The following is a 21,617-nucleotide window of genomic DNA, read 5'->3' as shown; positions in this document are numbered from 1 at the left end:
GATATCCCGCTCTCAAAAAAATGGTGTCGAGCCGTTTTGCCAGCTGTTTCAACAACCGATCCCGAGCTGCAGCCTGATCGCGACAGCCCGAGTCCTCCATCCGTCGACCAGGTGGCTCCACAAGTTGACTTTTTCCGTGCAGGTAAGACCAGTTTTCGAGGTTTGAACAGCCTCTGGTTGTGCAGATGCCGTCCCCTCCGTCCGACGTCACCATGCCAGTCTCGATAGACACACCCACTGAGCCAGAGGCCAGTTTAAACGTCGTAAAGAACTGCAAAGGCATAAACCACGAATCGTCGGCTGGTGCGAACAACTCGGAGCTGGAACAGGAAGAAACCGAAGCTGCGAGCGAAGGCAAGCAAGAACTAGCCTCGATCGAGAGCAACGACCACGTAGAAGCCGAGATCGAGCCGGAAGAAACTGGTGAAAAGGAGAGCGAAGAGACCGATATCTTGAAGGAAAAGGCGTCAACGACTGAAGAGAAGACGAAAAAGATTATCGAGAGTGCAGAGAGCGACCTCAAGCTCACAGCTTCCAATTCGCAGGACGAACCCGAGCTGGAAACGCCCAGTGACGATTCGTGGAAGGAAGAACAGAAGGAGAAAAAGCCACCGCTATCTGCGCGTCCTGCCACTGCGAGAAGTGCCGAGTCGAGTTCTATCACTCGCCGTCCGTTTGTCCCGTTGGCATCGAAGAGCTGGCGGGTGCGAGCCATGCAGTCGAACACGCAGCTCACGCGTCTCATGAAGGCAGCGTTACTTCAGACGCTTCTACACGCTATTCGTACTGGATCGGTTGAAGGAGTGAAGGTCGCAATTGAGCGTGGAGTGCAGGTTCAGTACTTGGATAGTCGCCAGCGCAATCTCGTTATGCTCGCCACCAAGTGCGACACCGACTCTCGTCTACGCATTGTTATTATTCTGCTGGACGCTGGCTGTGATATGAACCACAAGGACCAACTAGGCTGGAGCTGTCTGCATTACGCTTGGTACGTCCAAACACCCTGAGAAGCTGAAATTTCGCTACCGTAGACTGACTGCTTTGTTTGCATAATTCCAGCGCCAGTGGAGCGGACGATGTCGCTGCGGAGCTCATTCGTCGTGGGGCCAGTGTCGAGTTTAACCCGTACGGATACGGCCCTGAAGACTTCAACATTCCTAAGGTGGCACGTGCAAAAAGTCTGTTGCAACACACGGAGCAGCTGCAACACGAGCAAAATGTGTGTGCGGCTTGGACGTATTTCCGCCGTCAAGCTGAAAAATCTGGCTACAGTGTCAAGTGCAAATCGGTATGTACACATTCCTTTTTCAAGCAGAAATATGCAGTACAGACTAAATGTGTGTAATTATGTTGGTAGAACTGCGATCTTGGCAAGCCTCTCAAGATTACGTTTCAAGCTCCTACCGGACACAGTCCGCTGGACCGTATTCGTGTTGTTGATATGAACTCGGACGTGGCTCTATGGCTCCAAGTGTCTAAGACCTTTAGTATCCCTCCTGGTGACGTGGGCACGATCACGTTGGATGTTGAGACGCTCGATCGTCCATCATTGTATCGTATCGTTTACGAGAAATACGAGCCGACTCCTATCCAGCTACCGGCCTCAGTTGCTGAAAGTAGCTTGTGTGTCAAAAATCTGGACACGGGGACTACGGTTTCTATGGGAAGTGTTAATAATCTGGTTCTCAAAGAGCTCAAAAGCTCACGTACAGCAAAGAAGTCGAAGCAATTGACCAGCTCAGCCAGGTGGGCAATGTTTACTCTTATGTTGGCATGACTTGTACTTACGACTGTTGTCTCTATAGACCAGCACCTAAATCGGACAAGGCTACGGATATGATGCGAAGAGGGTCCACAACGTACGTCTCAGTGCGAGATATGGTTTACTGGGAATCCTGTGCTAATTTTCGTGATGTGATTACAGTCGAGCCCGTGAGATCACAGAAATCGTGCGTGAAGCCATGGTGGAAGAGGAGGAAGAAGGAGAAGAGGCCGAGTTCTCAGCTGATGAGACAATTACGACACAGGAGGTTGCCGAACACCCCGCGGTCACCAGTATTACGGGCGTGTACAAGATCGTGGCAATGGGAGTGGTCAGCGTTTCGACACTGAGAACTGCCAAGGCGAACGAGTATGAAATCACCATTCGCCGCAAGGGTTCTCTTGGTCTCCAGCTGGTACGCTTATCAACATTTTCTCGATATTTGTAGCAATTTAATTTTTTTAATGTCGTCTTTCAAATGTTCGTGTAGGCGCCCAAGATTGAAAGTCTGAAGAGATCTCCGCGTCTTATTGTGCGCCGCAGCCAAGGACAAGCGGCAGCTGTGAATCCGGGTGATTGCCTCGTTGCAATTGGCAACGCTAACATTGAGCACGCTGGTCTCAAGCACACGCTGTGGGCACTGAACGATGCGAAGCGCCCCCTTGTGCTGCGTTTCCGACGTGGCAATGCCAAGGAGAAGAGGAGTTTGTTCAAGGCAGGACTGTCCATGATCACTGGACCTCGTAGACAACCTGTCATTGCAGTGTAGTCTTGCGGCTCCAGTATATCTGCATTTATATTAGTTTTTGGTAGGGTGAAAAGACAAATGTTATGAGGTCTAATGCATGAAGCCGTGAATGGATTGAGTGTCGGGGCTAAGCTATGTAGTGATCTTGTCTGCGTATTCTTTTACTCTTGTAGATTCAGCTGACAGATCACAATGAGCCAGCACGCAGGTTCACAACATTGGATGGCCTTTGTCTACGTGACAGTACTTGAACGTCCTGTGCTTACTAGCGCATTTTTTGCATAATGACCCTGGCTCGGTTGACACGTCAATAACGTGCAATGGGTGTGCCTGCACAAAGTTGCCAAAAGCAAGTTTTGTCAGTCTCGTCCCAGCTCGATACTGTTCGGTAGATACACAATTGCAACTCACTCGGAAGTGCTCAAGTAGATTATCCGGATGAACTTGTATGCGGGTTTCTGTCTCAGGATCGTACACTGTTGCAGGGTCTGCCATAGTAAGCATATGAGAGAAGCGTTAGATGTCATTCCATGTAATAAATAACTAGGACACAAGAAACTCACATTGCTTGCCGTCACCACGCCATACATACCAAGCTTGCGCCTCCCACCATGCCGGCTCTGATGAACCAGCATTCTGATACTATTAGCAGAACAGATAGCATTAGTGTGAATCCATGAGCAAGCTGTAGTACTAAATAGAAGCAACATACTGCGATCGTTAGCATGGATCCTGGCCGTAATGAGTTCGCCCACGTCTTCACGTGCTCCACAAAGTCTTTCGGTGCTTTATTCGCCGAGTATTTCTTCGTCAGCAGCCATTCGCCATCTTTTCCGTTACCGCGCCGCTGAACCCACGGGTAGTGCCCGTGGAACTTCCACGCGTTTGGTAGTATAATTCGGTGTGGCTCGTTAGGATCCACGTTGACAATACCGAAAGACCAGAGCGGGAACTGTTGCCTCATGGGACCTGTCTTATAGCCTGTGTAATAGACGAAGAGTTTGTGTACACACGTCATCTGGTTGTGCATGAACTGCGACCACGACTCCATCTTCTTGGGCTTCTCCTGTTTCAGTAGATTGCTCCGTTCTGCCTCGGCCAAGAACTCTCCAGTAGCCTGCTTAGCCATGATCTCCACGTCCCTCTTGAAGGTCTTGTTGGTCTGTAATAGGCCATAGCGCACGTCAGCAATGAAATTGCATCCAGTTTTAACACTGCACGCACCATTCCAAGTCGTCCGAGTGAAATAGGCGCCAGGAACGCCGCAACATAGAGCTTGAGCTCGTAATTCAGTTGCTGAATGTTGGTCACTTTCTGGTACGCGTGCGTCTTGCTCTTCGTAGGTACTGGCACGGCCGCGCTGTCTCCTCGGCGCTTCTTGGCAGCGGCTTTACCAGCCAAGTTCTTCTGGAAATATGCGCTCTCCACACGTAACATGCAAGAGCAGACGTCGCGACCGTTGCAGCGCCGTGTGTGGCGCACGAGCTTGGCATCTATGAGAGAGGCCGGTGCATTGGATGGAATTGCGGCGGCCTCGGCCGGCGTTATCTTCCGTTGCTGCTGCTCCAAGCTCATGCTTCCTTGGCGTCGCTTTAACGTATGGGTTGCCACCAGCAGATGATTTGATTCGCTAAAATTCTTTTGAGAATTACATAATTTTGGTATGCTTAATTCCTATACTTCGAAATATTACAGTAGACGTGAGGCTGACGAATGCTGGGGCTGACGCTGCGGCGAGCGGGTCCTGCTCAGGCGAGCGAGACACGTCGGTGGCTCACAGTTGCCGCTAAGGTGAAAGCTATTAATCGCGTGCGAGGCACGAGGGACTTGCTGGCCGACGACTCTCAGCAACATCGCGCAGTGCTGGACGTACTCCAGCGTACCGTTGAGCGCTATGGATTCCGATCGGTGTGTGCAAAGCGTCGATTTTAGTATATGATCTAACAAGTGCAACGGCGGACTGATAACTATTTTTCAACAGATCCAGACACCGTTGCTGGAGTACACGGACCTGTTCTCGCGATCGTTGGGTGACGGATCCGACATCGTCATGAAGGTGTGCGTGGCTGGTTGAAGCATACACGTTTGCAACTGGGAGATGAACAACAAAACTGGTCTTTGCAGGAGATGTACACATTCAACGACAACTCGGGCAAGAGCGTGACGCTGAGACCGGAAGGCACTGTTGGTAAGTGCTCAAAATTTTTGCAATAGCTACGAAAATCATAGCCAACGCGATGGATTTGCTTTTACAGGTATCATGCGGGCTCTTGTGAGCAACAACTTGATGTTCTCGCTGCCTCACAAGGTCTCGTATTCGGGTAGCATGTTCCGGTGCGTGGCGACTGGCATATCATTTTCATTGCACTTAAAGGGGAAGTGTTCGCATAAATTAAATTTTCGTTCGATGCAGGTATGAGCGACCTCAGCGCGGGAGGTACAGGGAATTTCAGCAGTTCGGTAAGCTTGCTGTGGCAATGAATGTGCATCCACGGCCTAATGTGCTACATTGATGTACCAGGCGTGGAATTCGTGGGTTCCACCGGCCCATCGGTTGACGCAGAGGTATATTTTGTCATGCTATTGGGTGAGAGCTGTTGCTACAGTGAACTTATGCAAACCGGTGTCGTTATTTCATTGCAGGTTATTGCCATGGCTACCGATGCTTTGAACTCATTGGGGATCAAAAGCAAAGTCGTCCTAGAGTTGAACTCTCTCGGTGATAGCGAAAGGTTACTATGTATTAACCGAAGCCCTTGAGGATGTGAGCATTATAATGATTCGTTCTGTCGTAATAGTCGCGCAAGGTATCGCACCGCACTGGGAGCTTTCTTCTCAAAGTTCAGGGACGAATTATCATCAGACAGTATCAACCGGTTCGTTGGCGTTTAGCAGTTTTGACCATGCCTTCGGTATATTCTGACGGTCACGTCGTTTTTCAAAACTTCAGTCTTGAACGAGGGAGTGTTCTTCGAATCTTGGACTCCAAGAGTGAGATCGACCAGAAGATTATTGTTGATGCGCCACAGCTTAGCGATTTTCTCTCCGAGGAATCCAGAATGGTAGGAATATGACAGTTATTGCATCCTGACTACGATTGGACCTCACGTTGAGTTTATCTCTTGGTGTCTAGCGCTTTGATAATGTTTTGGGTGGCTTGGATGCTTTGGGTATCACATATCGGCACAACCCACGTCTTGTGAGAGGGCTGGTACGACCCCTGCTTGAATACCCAAGAAGCAAAGATATAATGACTCACGTTGTGTTAATTGGGTGGATTGCAGGATTACTACAGTAATACCGTGTTCGAATTTATTGAACAGCCAGCATCAGATGCTCCCAGCACGGAGGGAGCAACTGTTGGCGGTATTGCGGTGCTCGCTGGCGGTTGCTACGACGGATTGGCCGAGTCGTTAGGAGGACCGGCGACTGCTTGTGTGGGTTGGGCAGCTGGAGTTGATCGTCTGAACCTTCTTCGCGAGAAACCGACTGAGTCGATACGCTCTGTTGCGGTAAGTTGCACACGTAGGTTGGCGAGAAATTGCGTTGATGTATCTAATGTTTTATGTACAGGTCATCCCTGTGCTTGCTGGCGATAATTCGAACCATGTGCTTCACGAAGCCATGCGTGTCGCGCAGGTACGCTGTGATACATGACGCGTACCATTTACGTCTCCAACGTTTTTGACGTGCAATTCCGTGTCGTATTTTTCAGACGCTTCGCCAGCGTGGCTTGACAGTTCATTTCTGTCACGGGAAGGGCAATATGAAGAAGCAGATGAAGGTGATGGCACGCTTCTATTCGGAAAGTATGAAGTTATTTTACTAACTTATATGTTGTCTAATGCTACAGGCTGCTGAACGCTACGGTAGCACTCACGCTGTGATCCTGGGTGGGGCAGAAATTGATCAGCAAATCGTGAAGGTAAAGAATTTTGACAAGCGTGAGGAAACTCAAGTGTCAATGGAGGAGCTGGAAAGCTTTGAGTTCCATTGAGGATATCTACAGTACCGCTGTGATGATACTGTAGCGTTTCTTTTGCAAAAGAAGCTATCCCACTCCAGATTAGACGCCATCAATAGAAGAGTTTTGCACAGCAGAATCGTTGTTAGGAGGATATGCTTCACTTCAATGTTGTCAACCAATCAGCTTCGCTGTCTTGTACCGCCAATAAAAACCTTGTAAATGAGGTTTTTCTCTATGTTTGAACATGAAAAAAAAAATGAGTTAGGTAGGTTTGCCATGGAGGAAGAGGAGCCCCCTACCCAGGAGCTGCACGAACAGGAATGCGAGCAGGAACCGGAACCACAAGAGCTGGAACTGTGGTGTCTGATTGTTGGGATGGTCGGCACGGCGTTTCCCGTCATTGTCAAGGGAACCGACCGCGTTTGGGAGCTGCAGAAGACGGTCAAAAACGAAGCTGTGGAGATCTACGGAGACTTTAACGCCGCCCAGCTGAGGGTGTATCTGGCCAAGAAAGACAACGGCGAGTGGCTCACGGCGGATGAAGTGAACAGTATTGAGAACGGAGACACCGGGCCAGCCAAGGGTTTGCTGGACAGAGGCCATCTGGCATCCATGAGTCGATTGGCAGCGATCTTCAAACACCGTGACGCCAACGTCGTCCACATTCTCGTTCAAGCACCCCCGACAAATGCAGAGATAGAGGTACAGCCAGATATTTCTGGTAAGAGGAAACGATCGGAGCAATCGATTGGGGACACTCAGACTATCAGCGTTTCTGCAGACGAATTGAGTCTCCTCTGCGACGTGTTAAAGCAGGACAAGCAGACTGAACAGAACTTGATTGCAACTTCTGGTCTGAGGGAGTTCTGGAAAGGATATGGAGGATTTCCGTCGTCATATTTCGTACGGAAGGAGGAGCTTGTGCTTTGGAGACTGGTCATGCGGATGATGTCGAAGCAGGACAAGCGGGTCACGATTGTGGGCTCAGCTGGGGTTGGCAAGTCGTGCTTCCTCGTGGTGGTCGGTTTCTATTTGGCATTTATTGAGAAGCGGAAAGTTCTGGTTGTTCGGCGTTTGAATGGTTTTTCTGAATCTAATTGTGTTGTTTATCTTGATGGTGAAAGCAATACTTGCATCAAAAAGACCAACTTGACGGCTGCGAAGATTTCATCGCTTTCTGATAGGAAGGAATTCCAAGGTGCTTTGACTCTCGTTGATGGTTACTCTCGAGCGGAAGTGGAACACCAAATTGGCAACTTCCCGTACCAACTTATCGCGTCATCCTTGGAGGATGCGTATTCGACTGATGAAGTTGTGCTGCCGGCGTGGCGTTTTAATGATTTGCTGCGTTATGCTGAACTGAATCTAGAGGATTGGAAACAAATGACGGGTCTAGATCAGGAGAAGGGCAAAACCCCGCTAGAACTGGCTCAGGAACAATACTTCTATAGTGGTGGAAGTCTTCGTGACTATTGTAGAAATCGCACAGATGTCAAGAATGGAATAGATGGAGTTTGTGCTATTGTGAGTAGTGCACAGACGCTTGAAATGAAGCTCGAGCAAGGCCCCCGAGGGTACACTTTGTGGGATCGAATTCGGCGACACTACGTCGTCGACCCAAACGATGAAGAACATTACTGGTTGGTTTGCCACTGGGAGATGGCGATGGATTCCGGGTATGCATTCAAGCGAATAGGACGCTTTATGAACGAAAAAATGCAACTAAACCTCTACCAGGTCGCTAAGAACCTTCGAGCTGGATTTGAGGGAGCGGCATTTGAACAGTACTTCCATGGTGCAGTTTGGCGGTCGACCAAAAGGTATCCTATTCAGTTGGTAAACGTCGTGGTTAACTCAGACCCATCGTACTCAAATCAGAGATATGACCGACTTATACTGCACGGCCGTCCGGTTGTCTATACGGGAGGTACTGAGGAGGAGTGCTACGAAAATTTGTCGCAATTGGCGCGGGGGGAATATTGTCATCTTGACAATGTAAACTTCCCTTTTGTCCAAGCCGTGGTGGTGTGTGAAGGGATTTTAAGAGGAAGCAACTTGAAGGAAAAAGTTGTGACCATGATCAGCACTGTTGCCTCCAATACGAAAACATTCAAGTCGGAGCTTTGGACCAAGCTAATCAAGGCACTTGATCGCAGCGAGCATATTTCACGCAGCATTCCACGAGTATTTGTGGTGGTCGGCTCTGATGCCAGCACGTGCAAGAGCTTCACCTTGATCGACGCTCCCGATCCAGATAGTTTTATGGTGTGCTGCTATGACCCGCTGAAATTTCTCCGGAAACCTCCAAATGCCAGAATAACATGAAGAGGGTCATGGGATAGTTTTCATAATGAAAATACCAACATGTAAAACAACGGAAGGCTGTCAAACATTGTTTTTCTGCTTCAAGCTTTGGAATCTCTGTTTCTGTTAAACATGATGTACAAAATTCGTACGGCTTGTACATGTAGCAGCTCAAACTTGCGGAAAACAATGAGCAAAGCACTCGATTCCTGTGGATCTGTGGATACTTTCTCATATTTCAACCAGTTAAAACTCAGCAACCGCCGAAGAGGTCTCTTCATGCTTTGTCACAGACCAAAAAGAACGGATCCACTAGGCCATGATAGACGTCCTCATTCAGTGGTTTTCCGAACACGATACTAAGCCTCAAGGTGTCGCGTGAGTTATGACAGCTTCCGCCGACAAGACACGTCCCAGCGACGTACCATACGCCCAGCTGGTGACGCCGCGATCTCGCAATTCGACTAGTGAGCCGGGCGTCGTTTTAGTCAAAGACGCGACTAGCGATACGAAGTATCCGCAAGCGACGTTGCCCACCTTATCCTTCCTGGATCTCTACCGCTTCGCGGCGCTCCCCGACCGCATCCTACTCGTGCTTGGGGTGACCATGGCAGCAATCAACGGTGCTATTTTCCCTTGCATCGCTTTGGTGTTCGGCAAAGCTATTGGCGCATTTGCTCAAGCAGACGGTGGAGTTGATAGCGACAAACTGAACAGTGCATCACTCGACTACTTTCTCATTGCTATTGGGCTATTCATGACGGACTACTTTGCGTACCTGCTCTTCTCTCTATCGGCCGAGCGTCAGATGAAGGCTCTTCGTGCACATGCCCTGCAACACATGCTGTATATGGACATCTCGTGGTATGATCTTCATGACCCGCTGCAACTTTCGAGTCGTATCACCGGTGATACGGTCAAGATCAAGGACGGAATGGGGCAAAAACTGGGTGATGGAGTCAAATATGTATGCCAGTTTGTGACGGGCTACATCATCGGTCTGGCACGTGGCTGGGACATTGCACTGATCATGACGTGTATCATGCCCGTTATGGGGTGGTCGATGACTTATGTGATGAAGAGATGGAGGTCGAGAGCGACGTACGCGCAGCAAGTCTATGCCGAGGCGGGGGCTGTAGCAGAGGAAACTCTGGGCTCCATGCGGACTGTCAGCTCGCTAACAGCTGAGAAACGCGCACTTGCCAAGTATAACAAACATACTGCTGAAGTTGAGCAAGGAAATATCAAGCAGAGCAGAATACTTTCCCTTATGTTGGGCTTGTTCCGTGGCTGTGACTGGTTAATGTACGCCGCTGGGCTGTGGTACGGAGGCTCCAAAGTGTGGAAAGGAGAGGCGTCTCCTCAACGAGTCTTTCAATCGCTCATGGGCATCCTCATGGGAATGCGTGCACTTGGTTTGATAACTCCAAACCTTACTGCTGTTATCGAGGCGAACGGCGCTGCAGTGGCACTTTACGAGCTGTTGGACACGCAATCGCAAATCGATGCGTCTCACGAAGACCAAGGTATTATTCCGGGCTCAAGTTCTGGTCGGATCGAGGTCAGGAATGTTAACTTTGCCTACCCAAGTCGGCCAGATGCTCCAATTTTGCGAGATTACAGTGTTACAATTGAAAGCGGTCAAACGGTTGCGTTTGTTGGTGCAAGTGGTGGCGGTAAAAGCACTATCATCGCGCTCCTGGAGAGGTTTTATGATCCTACGAGCGGTTCTATTCTGCTTGACGGACGTGATTTGCGAACACTAAACGTAAAGTGGCTGCGTTCGCAGATTGGACTAGTGTCGCAGGAGCCCGTGCTGTTTGCAACTACTATTGGAGAGAACATTTCTGCGAGTCGGACGGACTTCACTCGTGACGACATCACCGCAGCAGCTAAGATGGCTAACGCGCACACCTTTATCATGTCATTACCCCAGAACTATGATACCATGGTAGGAGAGAAAGGCGTATCGCTCTCTGGAGGACAGAAGCAGCGCGTGGCAATCGGACGTGCAATTATCCGAGAACCAAAGATTTTGGTGCTGGATGAGGCCACAAGTGCGCTAGACGCCGAGAGCGAGAGAGTGGTGCAACAAGCTTTGAACGAATTGATGGCAGAAACGAATATGACGACCTTGGCGATAGCCCATCGCCTTAGTACGATCCGCCATGCTGATAAAATTGTCGTATTAGCTGACGGTCATGTTGTCGAAGAAGGCCCTCATGACGAGCTAGTAGAACTCGAGCATGGACTATATCGCAGCTTGTACACGATTCAAGAAACAAAGGCTCAAGAAGAAGCTGAAGGTGCTGCATTGGCTCTAACTGAGGCTGAGCGAAGCAAGGAGGCGGATGGGTATTTGACTCGACAGGAGAGTAGTCGCTCTATGAGAAGCGATGGATCGAGAACAAGCGCGCGTACCAGTAGTGTTGGCTTGATCGATTCCGTGTCGGAGAACGAGATTTCACACAAATTTACTGTGTGGGATGCTAATGCGCTTAGTAGACCTGAACGTGGATATTTCATCATGGGAATGATCGGGTCGGCAATCAACGGTGCTTCGTTTCCTGCCTCTGCTGTCCTAATAAGTCAATTAGTAGCGATCATGACGCTGGATTATGCCAAGTATGAGGAATACGAAGACTTGTCATATCTGTCAAGCCTGCCTCACAAGGTGGCCGTGTATGGTAGTCTTTACATAGCTGGAAGTGTGGTCATTTGGATCGGTCGAGGTTGTCAAAGCTATGGATTTCAGTACATGGCGGAGAAGCTGACTGCACGACTTCGAGGAATTCATTTCTCTTCACTATGCAGACAAAATATTGCTTTCTTTGACGAGAAGGAGCACGCAACCGGAGCTCTCACAGCTGACCTAGCGACGGATGCTCTGCGCGTTGCAGTGATATCTGGAGAATCTCAAGGCCGCCTTTTCCAAGCCATATTTACGACAGCAGCGGCTCATTTAATCTCGTTTCTGGCAGGGAGTTGGCTACTCACGCTCGTGATGCTTGCCATCATCCCATTCTTGGTCCTTGGTAACGTGTTTCGCTCGACCAACAGACGTGGGAGCAGTATTCTAGCCGACGATATGGCTGAGGTCGGAGCACATGCTTCGGAAGTCCTAGGTAACATTCGAACAATTGTGTCGCTTGGGCTGGAAAAGGCTTCATGTGAGAGGTTTTCGGCACTGCTTGATGAGCCTATGAAAAGCGGCGAGCGGGATGCACAGATAAACGGTCTGGCTATTGGCTTCAGCTCTTTCATCATCTTTGCAACGTACTCATTTGTATTCTGGTACGGCGGCAAACTGGTGAATGACGGATCGATTACCTTTTTGCAATTGATGCGTTCACTGATGGCCATTATCATGTCGTCTCAAACGGTGGGGGCCTCGGTGGGGTATATTGCAGACGCAGAAAGCGCATTTGAGGCAGGGAATGTTATCCTCTCTCTTCGAGACCGCAAGCCGCCAATTGATTCCTTCCAAGAGGGCGGACTGCGACCAGCTAGTGTCTTAGGCAAGATTGAGTTTAAGGATGTCTTGTTTCGCTACCCGACCAGACCCGAGGTGACTGTGCTGAGGAATAACAATCTCACCATCGAGCATAGAGACTGTGGCATTTTGCGGTCCGAGCGGTGGTGGTAAGAGCACGTGTGTTGCGCTGTTGGAGCGGTTCTACGATCCTATTCGCGGACAGAACAAAATCAATCCCCCGTCGTTTCACCATTGTGAGGACGCAAAAACACACATCGTGGCTGCTACGTCAAAAGAGTTTCAGCGAAGCTTCTTTTCGGGCAGGCGATACATTGCGGGTTCATGACTGTCCCACTGGCCATGCCAGGGCGAAATATATCAGAGAATACTGTTGGGTCAACCAACACGCGACTACCAATACCTGAACACGTCGTTCAAGCATACTAGTAAACGGCCCAGTCTTTTGGTTGTTATGACCTCGGCATTATCTATTGATGAAGTCCGTGTGGAATCACCCAATTCGGTTAGATGTTTAAGCACAAAGTTACTGTATTCTTACTTTCAACCTCCCTCTTGTCAACCCTGGCTGACAAGTTAATATGTCGCCTCACAATTTATCGCCATGTTTGACAAGCTAAAAAATGTAGCCATCCTGTGTCAGTTGGTAATCAATTCAATGAATTGCTTAATTTCGTGTGCGTCACACCAAACCTTCACAGGACTGCAGTTGCCGCCATTTCGCTCACAACGTCCGCGAGCGAGAGGCGCGCACTCTTTGCCCACTCGTAGCTACTGCCTCTGCGACCAGACCCGTCGCTGCTGCATCGTGTGAGTGACTGAGTGCGAGGATCATGGACAGTGGCGATTCCGAGCTAGGTGCGTCCATTACAGCGAATTTAGGGGCATTAGACGGCATCTCGCCCGTTTGAGCGTTTTTTTTAGCGTTGCCTTTCACGACAAAAACTGTTCTAATGACAATACCTCGGGTGTTATTGCTTCTCACAGTAGCTGCACCGGCAAATCAGCAGGAAGGAGCCCCGATAGTGACGCCCGAGGTCGTGGTCACAGGCGAGCAGGTTACGACGGTGGTGGACGGAGCGATTCCCGCCAGCCAGCAAGAACAAGCTCCTGCAGCGACGACTGCACCTGTTGAAGCTGCCACAGAGATGGATACGGCCGCGAATGCAGCGCCACCCGCCAGTCACCAGGAAATAGCCCTCGCGTCGACGCCCGCTCCCATTGAGGCCCCTGAGCAGATAATACCAGTCGCTGAGCCCGAGCTAAGCCCTGAAAGCGCTAGCACCGACGAAGTGGAGGCCAAAGTGGAGACTGAAAGTCAAACAAAAAGCGAGGACAGTGATAAACGTCGCAAGCGCCGAACGAGCAAGAAGGTGAAGTACGTGGAGGAGGACGACATCTCTGAGGGTGAAGAAGCTATTATTGCAGAGAAGAAGAAGCGAGCACAGCAACTTGACTACCAGTTGAGAGAGGTACGTGGAATGCGGTGCCTTTGAAGTATGTTGATGTACTGATTTTGGTTTGTAGGACGTGGGTTACCCTCTGTTGGACCAAATTGTCGGACGACGGACCAATGAGTCGTCCGGACTAGTGGAGTATTTGTGCAAGTTCCTTGGTCGTTCATACCTACACCTCTACTGGCTTACGTTCGATGAGTTGGAGCTTTTCATTCCTGAGGGATACCAGAAGTTTCACCGCGTGCACGTGTACGACCGAAAGCTTCGACGCGAGGGTTATCAGCCACTAGATGAGGTGGATGATTTGGAGGCCAATAAACTGACCGTGGAGAAGATATTGAACCACAAGGTGGACCCAGCCGACCATTTGGATGAGCAGATCGAAAAGCGGCGACGTCAACTAAAGTTTGAGCCCAAATTTCCACGTGTGACAGACTATTTCCTGATGAATAATGCCGACAGTATTCAGGAGCGTATGCTAGGCATTGTGACAAAGCTGACGAAAGAAGTAGGTGGTGATATCTTTCAACAACCTGTGGATATTGAGGAAGTTCCTGACTACCTCAACTTCATCACGAATCCCATGGACCTTGGAACGATTTCCACACGACTTGGTCGGGAAAGTTACTACATTGGACCATCAGCCGTGTCACTATTTGCCTCAGATGTGAGACTGGTGTTTCAGAATTGCAAAACGTACAATGCCGAGGGATCAGACATCTGGCGCGTTGCCAACGAGCTGCTACACACATTCGAAAAATGGTTTTATGACTGGATACTATCCCCATCAGCGTGGCTCAAATTGTCTCTTTCAGGAGACGCAGAGGAGGACCAGCGCCTCCAGAAAGAATTTCGTGATGAAGCAGAAGAATTCTACGATGTGTGGGCGCCTTGGCGGATTGGCTGTTGCGTGTGTAGAAATAACAATCACAGTGAGGAGCTTCTACTATGTGACCGATGCGATGGTGAGGTCCATATGCACTGTGCTACTCCTAAGATCACGGATTTGCCTGAAGGTGAATGGTTCTGCGGGTACTGCCGAGCGCGTAAGAGATTTACTAGTAAGATGGAGAGGGTGAAGCTGGATTTCGAAACCAAGTTGAAGATGAAGACTATCGAGATAGAAGAATCTAATGGTGAGGCTGCCCCTTCAGCCTCTGGTTCAACTCCAACACATGCAGACAAGAAAACGACTACCGCATCTACACTCGCCCCCAATATCCTTATGGAACGTGCCGATGGTGAAGGTAAAGTTAACAAGAAAACGTCCAAGCGCAGCCCTAAAGGTACCAACGCGACCAAGAGCTTGGCGCCCATCAGTATGAAAGATCGCGCTGCTACGTTTTTCCTTGTCAAGTGGGTGGGCATGTCGGTTCGATTCTCAACGTGGGAGCGTCCCGAGGATATTGGTGACGATGAGCAGATCCAGAGATATTTCAAGTTTAGCCGCGTGCCTAGCGCGAAGGAGATCCGTGAGACCACGTGCCAATTGCCATGCTGCGCTAAGCGACACGAGTATGCTCTAGCAACGGCCACAAGTGGAAAAAGATGCTGTGAAAAAGACCGCTTTTGTACTCTTGGCAACGGCCACGAGGGTGATTGTAGTCGAAGCATCAAACCGCTGGGTGGGGCCTACGGCAGTAATGCGTATCAACGTCTTCACATGCAAGAGCAAGTGAAGGCACAGTTATTCGCTTTTCACTGTTTGCTGAACAACCACACGCCCGACAAGGATGTGCTCAAGCAGTGCGGTATGTACACGAACGCGTTTGTGACCACGAAACAGTACTTGGCACCTAAGGTTTCCAAAGAGGACGACGATGAAGATTACTCGGATGAAGATGGGGACTCATCTGATGACGACGCTGACTTCGATGCCGAGACGGATTATTTGAATCGACCAGCTTTCTATCCTGGAATTTTGACGCTGGAGAATGACGACGACGAAAACGATGATGAAACTGGAGGCCACAAAAAGAAAACGGAAGAAGAGGTCGGTGAAGTGCTTAGCTCTATCGTTGAGCACGTTGCGCTTGGATACTCCACCAAACTTGAGACCGTCAGTGCTGAGTTTCGATTCGACTCGAAATTCTCAGCAACAGCTTTCAAGGAGCTACCAGCCTTTACGGAGTACTGTATAATTCTGGGTCGATCGCCTTTCGGTTTAGGTATGCGTCTTGGAATCAGCAGCAACAGCAATGTATCGGTTCTTGGATTTCAGGCTCTTGCGAATGGAATGATTGGCCCAGCTCAGGCGTCCGGAGCTATTTCGATTGGTGACGTGCTTGTAGCCGTGAACAACATCTCGGTGGCTGGACGTTCGTTTCAAGACGTCGTCACGTTGATCGGTGCTTCTCCCCATCAAGTTCTTTTCCACTTCCATTCCCCCCGACCAGCGTTCATGTACCCTCCGTACTGCCAAGCAAAGCAGATTACGAAGATTCGATTGGAGAAGATCCCCGACGATGCGGCCCCCGAAGGCTCGAAGTACGCGGACTTCAGTTATAACAAGTACAAACGAATGCTCAAAATTGGAGTTGCAGACCCAGACGTAGCTTCGGCAGCTTCGACGCAGACGTTGATGCAACACACGAACTATAGTGCACCAAGCGGCCCCATGCAACATCTTTACGCTGGGGTCGTCGACAACAGTATCGATCCACATGAGCACTTCGCGAGCTTCCTCCCAGAGAGGAGAAATGCAGCCAGTAGTGGATCGTACGACAAGAATGCGGGTTTTAGTGGAGATGCGAACGAGTTTGTGCCATACGAGCAGTCACCAACATACAAAGGTGGCCGCACGCTGCGTGCTTATCAGGTTGACGGTCTCAATTGGATGGTGTCGTGCATTAAAGCTCAGCGATCCTGCATATTGGCTGACGAGATGGGTCTGGGTAAGACGGTTCAAATTGTATCGCTGATCGAACACATGAAGTCTGAGGAGTCCATTCGTGGACCATACTTGATTGTCGTGCCTCTTTCGACTATCCAACATTGGCGGCGTGAGATTGAAAGCTGGACGGATCTCAATGTGTGCGTGTATCACGATATTGGTGACCGCTCCACCAAGTTCACGGCCAAGGACATGCGAGCTGTCATTCGTAACCAGGAATGGTATTACCCCGGTTTGGGCAACTCCATCTTCAAGTTCCACATCCTGCTGACCACCTTCGAGACCATTTTGGCGGACTTCGAAGAGTTTGAGCACATTCATTGGCGCTTAGTCGTGGTGGATGAGGCCCATCGATTGAAGAGTGCCGGGTCACGCGTGCTGAAGATGATGCGCGTACTTCACGTTGATCGCAAGGTATTGCTGACTGGCACACCGTTGCAAAACAACACCCTAGAGCTATGGGTCCTGCTGAACTACCTGGAGCCAGTGAAGTTTGCAAGTTTGGAGGAGTTCAACCAGAATTTCGGAAAGCTTCATTCACAGGAACAAGTCGTGAGGCTTCAGCAATTGTTGGCACCATACATTTTGCGTCGCGTGAAGGAGGACGTTGAGAAGAGTATTCCTCCGAAGGAAGAAACGATTATCTCAGTGGAGCTAACGACACTGCAGAAGCAGTACTACCGAGCCATTTACGACAAAAATAAGAGTTTCCTGTACCGCGGAACGAAGAATGGTCTACCGACGTTGAACAATATTCAGCTACAATTGCGGAAATGCTGCAATCACCCATTCCTAATCAAGGGCGTTGAGGAGCGAGAGCTGGATGAGCTAGGTAACAACCCCACACCGGCTCAAGTGATGGAGAAGACGATCGAGTGCTCAGGAAAAATGATGCTTGTGTCCAAGCTAATCCCGAAGCTGAAAAGAGATGGACACAAGATTTTGATTTTCAGCCAATTCCTGAAGCAACTCGACTTGCTGGAGCGCTACTGCGAGGCCAATTCTTTTGTGTTCGAGCGTTTGGACGGCTCTACTGGTGGAAGCGTGCGCCAGAGTGCTATTGATCGATTTTCTCGACCCCACTCGAAGTCGTTCATTTTCTTGCTGAGCACGAAAGCTGGTGGTGTGGGTATCAATCTCATTGCAGCTGACACGGTGATTATCTTCGACAGCGATTGGAACCCGATGAATGATCTGCAAGCGCAGGCACGTTGCCACCGTATTGGCCAGAAAAAGAGTGTTCAAATCTACCGTCTAGTGACCCGCAACACGTACGAAAGCGAGATGTTTGACCGTGCATCACGAAAGCTTGGCCTAGAGCACGCCGTATTAGGCACGGCGTCCTTTAACGAGAACTCGCAGATCACAAAACCGTCGGCAGAGCAACTTGTCGAGCTGTTGAAGCGCGGAGCGTATGCTCTCATGGAGGAGGATGATACGGCGTCGAAGGAGTTTGCTGAACGCGATATTGAGACCATTTTGAAGGAGAACGCCCGTGTTATGGTTGTAGGCGGCGCGTCCAATGCTAACAAGAGCTCCGATGGCGATACGGGCGGAGTGGCATCACCAAAACTGAAAAAGTCTCCCCTAAAGGCTCATAAAAGAAAGTCATTGGGCGGAATGGCCGTGGATCGTTCATCCTTCGTTGCCGAGGGGGCGACTGGTGAACTATCCGTGGACGATCCGAACTTCTGGGAGAAGGTTCTTCCTGGCGCTGTCTCGGTGGAAATGCTCAGCTTGAAGCTGGAAGATAGCAGTGCCGTGAACTCGCGTCAGTCGAAGATCAAGTTTATCAGCAATTTGGATATTGCTCTAACGAGCTTGGTCGCTGAGATGAGTTCAGGCAACAGTTCTGACGATGGCCGCGTTGGCAGTCGAGACATTCAGCACGAGTACGACATTGCAATCCAGGTATTGAATACTGTGAGCTCGAAATACCGTGACGAATTCTCGAACGATCAGATCGATCTCGTGAAGGGATACCTGTCAAAACTGGAAAAGTCACGTGTACGAAGCTGTCGACTAGCTCCTGCTCGAACGAACATGTTCCAGGATGAAGACTTTGACACACCGAAGAAGAAAAGAAGAAGGAGAAGCACACCTTCAGGCAGCAGAGCTGGTAGTAGCGAAGATGAAGCGTATGGCAATACTCCGGTAAAGAAGAGAGGACGTGGTCGCCCACCAAAACATCCGAGAACTGAAGATGCGAACCCCCCAATTACCCTATTCCAAGGCGGCATTATCAACGAGACCGACGATTTATGCACTCTTTGTGGCGACGGTGGACTGATCTTGCTGTGTGATGGCCCGTGCCATCGCTCGTTCCATCTCGAGTGTGTGGGTATGAAGGATGAACCGAATGACGAGCAGTGGCTGTGCCCAGATTGTGCTGAGGGTCGTCATATGTGCCTGATTTGCAAGCAGGTCGGCGAAATGGGCGTTGAGTTTGGTGTCACACAGTGTTCCGTAGCCAAATGTGGCAGATTCTACCACAAGGGCTGTCTGGCAGAGAACTCGCGCGTCGAGTGGGTTGGCAAGAAGCGCTTCCGTTGCCCGAGCCACTTTTGCCATGCCTGCTCAAAGACCAGCAACAATCAAGCGGCTAATAGCAACAAGAAAAGTGACGACAAGACTGGTGTAGTGAGCTGTATCCACTGCTCTCAAGCCTTCCATCCAGAGTGCATTCCATCAGCAGACAAGTTTATACGACTATCGAAGAACCTCATGATTTGCGCAAATCATATAGACGGGAAGAAAGCACCAGTCTCTGCTGGAAAAACAAAAGCATCGGGATCAGCCCATGCTGGTGCAGTGTTTACTCAGGCGGCAGCGCAGCAGCGACTAGAAATCCCACAGCATATTCCTCTAGACGAAGATGAGGCAGAGCCACCGGAAAAGTCGAACGGTAAGCGCAAGCGCGAGCCATCTCCGAAGAGACCGAGCTCAAGTGGATCGAAGAAGAGCAAGTCTGCGCAATCAGCCAACAGGATCGCGAAGCCTAAGATCTGCGCGCTATGCCACCGCGGAAACGTGATGGGTGGGTCAGATAGCCAAGAGCTGCCACCACCTCCTACAACGAAGCAGGGGGTAGATTCGACGGGGACTGATACGGCAGATATAGCCTTGGAGGGGCCTTTCATTGAAGCTCCTGTGCGCTTGAAGTATGCTGATAAGCCCAACGAGTCCGTGTATGTTCACTTGAACTGTGCTGTGCACTCGCCGGAAGTGTACGTGAAGGCTGATGGTCTGATCATGAACTTACCCAAGGCAATCAAGCGCGGACGACAGCTCAAGTGTACGAGCTGCCACAAGTTTGGTGCCACGGTGGGCTGCGTCGTAGCCAAGTGTCGTCGTAATTACCACCTGCGTTGTGCTGTGGAGAGCGGTGGTGAGATCGATGGGACCACGTACGCTTTGTACTGCAAACCACATGCTGCTGTGCGTAAGGAACCGACTCGCGTCTGCGTGTGCGATGCCAGCGAAGAAGACCCAAAGCTCACGTTGATATGCTCGTCGTGTGACACGAAGTTTCATCCGAAATGCGTCAACATGTCGGAGCGACATGCGGCGCGTATGGCGAAGACATGGGTCTGCAGTGTGTGCGATGGCTCAGCTGCGGCGAATCCAGCGACGCCAACACATATCCCTGCAAAAGCAGCATCGAATAAACCGGCATCGAAGAGCAAGTCAAGTAGATCGACAAAGACGACCACCAAGACGGCCTCAAAGAAGAAGAGCAACGACAAAGCTGAAGATGCCGCTGTTAGCCCGCCGAAGCGCAAAAAAGTGAAAAAGAACCGCTTGAGCATGTCGCGGAATAAATCTCGTCCGAAGTCGAACGGAACGAACCACGGTATTTCGCCACACATGGCCGACTCGGATAGCGGCATCTCCACGGACGAGTAGGTAGAGAAGACAAGAAAATATATGGTAGTGGAATTTGATCTACAATATCCTGGCCAAAAAATCAACCGATATATGTATCCGATCTGCGAAAATTTCTTTTCAAAAAAGTTTAGATTGTAAACTCGACCCCGCAAGTGATAAGAGAAAGAAACATCAAGTGGTTGGAGTCTGCCTGGGTTCAGGATCCCGATAAATACCTTCTTTTCATGATTCATCACTTGCCACTTGGACTACATGTGCATCTTGTGCTGCCCACCACCGAAACAATAAGCACTGGCACGTTTACCAAGTAACCTGGGTCGTACACTGACGATGAGGATGGGGGCATGTTGAAGCAATATCGGCAACATCAATTCTGTCTGTTGAAAAATATTGGTCGGCTTTATTGCCAACCAACCGTAACGCCAGTCACGCTTTGCACAGCAAGCTCAGCGCTTGTGCACGTTACACCGCGTCAACTTCACTTTTGTCCGCGCGATCTGCCAGCAGTAATGCCAACGTAGACATGTCAATGTCAATCAGTGCAAGTTGCGCTGCAACTGAGTGGTGTGGCTTTCTCGCAGGACGTCCTGTAATCCAGATGAGTAGGGAACACCATCGTCGTCAAATGAAATGCTGAGCAGAGACGTAATGTAATTCTTGCAGTCTCCGGCACCTCCGGCTGGCAGATACCTTTGGCTGTTCAGCACTGGTAAGCCATTGAACACCCTTCAAAGGGCTTCGACGTGGTCTGATATCGGCAATGTTGCCGAAATCAGTTGCTTTTTATAGGTTTTTGAGATGGGCTCTGCTCCAAGATCGCCGTCGAATATAACGCCGAAAAACGAACTCTTATCCAGGTTCTAAGGTTTCCGGACACCTGATTGGCTCAACGAGAAATTCGACGTTGAACTATTGCGTCGCGATGGACTTGAGCCATGTTGCCGGCGCCGCCATGGTGGTGTAATACGCTGTAGGCGCGGTGAACCCCGGGGTTGGACCCCTGTACCTGGTAGTGTCGAGCTGAGCTGACCGGGAGAGAGGGTCAACTGTTTTTGCCTCTACCGTTTGGCAGGCCGATGTGATTTGCATGGCATTTTTTTCAGTT

At 50.0% G+C, this 21,617-nt stretch overlaps 6 protein-coding genes across 16 annotated transcripts; 5 read left to right on the top strand and 1 right to left on the bottom strand.

Annotated features, from left to right (window-relative positions):
- Window positions 1-22: 22 nt before the first annotated feature.
- On the top strand, window positions 23-2,652 carry PPTG_14819. 2 transcript variants are annotated; one of them, XM_008911390.1, is made up of 6 exons: window positions 23-988; window positions 1,060-1,288; window positions 1,358-1,746; window positions 1,806-1,859; window positions 1,925-2,177; window positions 2,253-2,652. In XM_008911390.1, exons 1-6 carry the CDS (start codon window positions 186-188, stop codon window positions 2,529-2,531), a joined length of 2,007 nt encoding a protein of 668 aa, XP_008909638.1. In that variant the 5' UTR covers window positions 23-185; the 3' UTR covers window positions 2,532-2,652. The 2 variants fall into 2 exon arrangements, with proteins under 2 accessions (XP_008909638.1, XP_008909639.1); XM_008911391.1 differs by having other exon boundaries at window positions 1,358-1,859.
- PPTG_14818 (hypothetical protein) lies at window positions 2,468-4,140 on the bottom strand. 6 transcript variants are annotated; one of them, XM_008911385.1, is made up of 5 exons: window positions 3,735-4,140; window positions 3,223-3,672; window positions 3,074-3,152; window positions 2,922-2,998; window positions 2,468-2,840 (listed from the first exon to the last, which is right to left on the bottom strand). In XM_008911385.1, exons 1-5 carry the CDS (start codon window positions 4,083-4,085, stop codon window positions 2,721-2,723), a joined length of 1,077 nt encoding a protein of 358 aa, XP_008909633.1. In that variant the 5' UTR covers window positions 4,086-4,140; the 3' UTR covers window positions 2,468-2,720. The 6 variants fall into 6 exon arrangements, with proteins under 6 accessions (XP_008909633.1, XP_008909637.1, XP_008909635.1 ...); XM_008911389.1 differs by having other exon boundaries at window positions 3,223-4,140; XM_008911387.1 differs by having other exon boundaries at window positions 3,074-3,672.
- Window positions 4,141-4,194: 54 nt separating this feature from the next.
- On the top strand, window positions 4,195-6,680 carry PPTG_14817 (histidine-tRNA ligase). 3 transcript variants are annotated; one of them, XM_008911381.1, is made up of 14 exons: window positions 4,195-4,418; window positions 4,492-4,566; window positions 4,635-4,698; window positions 4,766-4,844; window positions 4,924-4,970; window positions 5,032-5,075; window positions 5,154-5,242; window positions 5,309-5,386; window positions 5,461-5,572; window positions 5,644-5,721; window positions 5,795-6,022; window positions 6,084-6,149; window positions 6,226-6,294; window positions 6,364-6,680. In XM_008911381.1, the coding sequence occupies exons 1-14, from the start codon at window positions 4,224-4,226 to the stop codon at window positions 6,505-6,507; spliced, it is 1,368 nt and encodes a 455-aa protein (XP_008909629.1). In that variant the 5' UTR covers window positions 4,195-4,223; the 3' UTR covers window positions 6,508-6,680. The 3 variants fall into 3 exon arrangements, with proteins under 3 accessions (XP_008909629.1, XP_008909631.1, XP_008909630.1); XM_008911383.1 differs by having other exon boundaries at window positions 4,492-4,568; XM_008911382.1 differs by having other exon boundaries at window positions 4,492-4,698.
- A 45-nt stretch (window positions 6,681-6,725) lies between these two features.
- Window positions 6,726-8,960, top strand: PPTG_14816 (hypothetical protein). The gene has a single exon (XM_008911380.1). It carries the CDS (start codon window positions 6,754-6,756, stop codon window positions 8,800-8,802), a length of 2,049 nt encoding a protein of 682 aa, XP_008909628.1. The 5' UTR covers window positions 6,726-6,753; the 3' UTR covers window positions 8,803-8,960.
- Window positions 8,961-9,046: 86 nt separating this feature from the next.
- PPTG_14815 (hypothetical protein) lies at window positions 9,047-12,827 on the top strand. The gene has a single exon (XM_008911379.1). The coding sequence runs from the start codon at window positions 9,167-9,169 to the stop codon at window positions 12,425-12,427; it is 3,261 nt and encodes a 1,086-aa protein (XP_008909627.1). The 5' UTR covers window positions 9,047-9,166; the 3' UTR covers window positions 12,428-12,827.
- A 147-nt stretch (window positions 12,828-12,974) lies between these two features.
- On the top strand, window positions 12,975-20,620 carry PPTG_14814 (hypothetical protein). 3 transcript variants are annotated; one of them, XM_008911378.1, is made up of 3 exons: window positions 12,975-13,132; window positions 13,265-13,746; window positions 13,802-20,620. In XM_008911378.1, exons 1-3 carry the CDS (start codon window positions 13,108-13,110, stop codon window positions 20,528-20,530), a joined length of 7,236 nt encoding a protein of 2,411 aa, XP_008909626.1. In that variant the 5' UTR covers window positions 12,975-13,107; the 3' UTR covers window positions 20,531-20,620. The 3 variants fall into 3 exon arrangements, with proteins under 3 accessions (XP_008909626.1, XP_008909625.1, XP_008909624.1); XM_008911377.1 differs by having other exon boundaries at window positions 13,262-13,746; XM_008911376.1 differs by having other exon boundaries at window positions 12,975-13,746.
- The last annotated feature ends 997 nt before the right edge of the window (window positions 20,621-21,617 follow it).

This window comes from Phytophthora parasitica, assembly GCF_000247585.1.
Source record: "Phytophthora parasitica INRA-310 unplaced genomic scaffold supercont2.41, whole genome shotgun sequence".
NCBI classification, from domain to species: domain Eukaryota; phylum Oomycota; class Peronosporomycetes; order Peronosporales; family Peronosporaceae; genus Phytophthora; species Phytophthora nicotianae.
Note: the sequence above shows the minus strand (reverse complement) of the source record. Positions and strands in the feature narration are given on the sequence as shown.

Excerpts from the sequence above, each read along its gene's own strand:
- PPTG_14819 (XM_008911390.1), top strand. The coding sequence starts at position 186 with ATGCCGTCCCCTCCGTCCGACGTCACCATGCCAGTCTCGATAGACACA. Across the intron at positions 1,747-1,805 it reads CAATTGACCAGCTCAGCCAG|ACCAGCACCTAAATCGGACA; the intron begins GTGGGCAATGTT and ends TTGTCTCTATAG. Across the intron at positions 1,860-1,924 it reads ATGCGAAGAGGGTCCACAAC|TCGAGCCCGTGAGATCACAG; the intron begins GTACGTCTCAGT and ends ATGTGATTACAG.
- PPTG_14816 (XM_008911380.1), top strand. The coding sequence starts at position 6,754 with ATGGAGGAAGAGGAGCCCCCTACCCAGGAGCTGCACGAACAGGAATGC.
- PPTG_14818 (XM_008911384.1), bottom strand. The coding sequence starts at position 4,085 with ATGAGCTTGGAGCAGCAGCAACGGAAGATAACGCCGGCCGAGGCCGCC. Across the intron at positions 3,673-3,734 it reads CACTCGGACGACTTGGAATG|ACCAACAAGACCTTCAAGAG; the intron begins GTGCGTGCAGTG and ends GGCCTATTACAG. Across the intron at positions 2,999-3,073 it reads GCGTGGTGACGGCAAGCAAT|ACCCTGCAACAGTGTACGAT; the intron begins GTGAGTTTCTTG and ends TTACTATGGCAG.
- PPTG_14814 (XM_008911376.1), top strand. The coding sequence starts at position 13,228 with ATGACAATACCTCGGGTGTTATTGCTTCTCACAGTAGCTGCACCGGCA. Across the intron at positions 13,747-13,801 it reads TTGACTACCAGTTGAGAGAG|GACGTGGGTTACCCTCTGTT; the intron begins GTACGTGGAATG and ends TTTGGTTTGTAG.
- PPTG_14815 (XM_008911379.1), top strand. The coding sequence starts at position 9,167 with ATGACAGCTTCCGCCGACAAGACACGTCCCAGCGACGTACCATACGCC.
- PPTG_14817 (XM_008911381.1), top strand. The coding sequence starts at position 4,224 with ATGCTGGGGCTGACGCTGCGGCGAGCGGGTCCTGCTCAGGCGAGCGAG. Across the intron at positions 5,387-5,460 it reads TCATCAGACAGTATCAACCG|TCTTGAACGAGGGAGTGTTC; the intron begins GTTCGTTGGCGT and ends TCAAAACTTCAG. Across the intron at positions 5,573-5,643 it reads TCTCCGAGGAATCCAGAATG|CGCTTTGATAATGTTTTGGG; the intron begins GTAGGAATATGA and ends CTTGGTGTCTAG.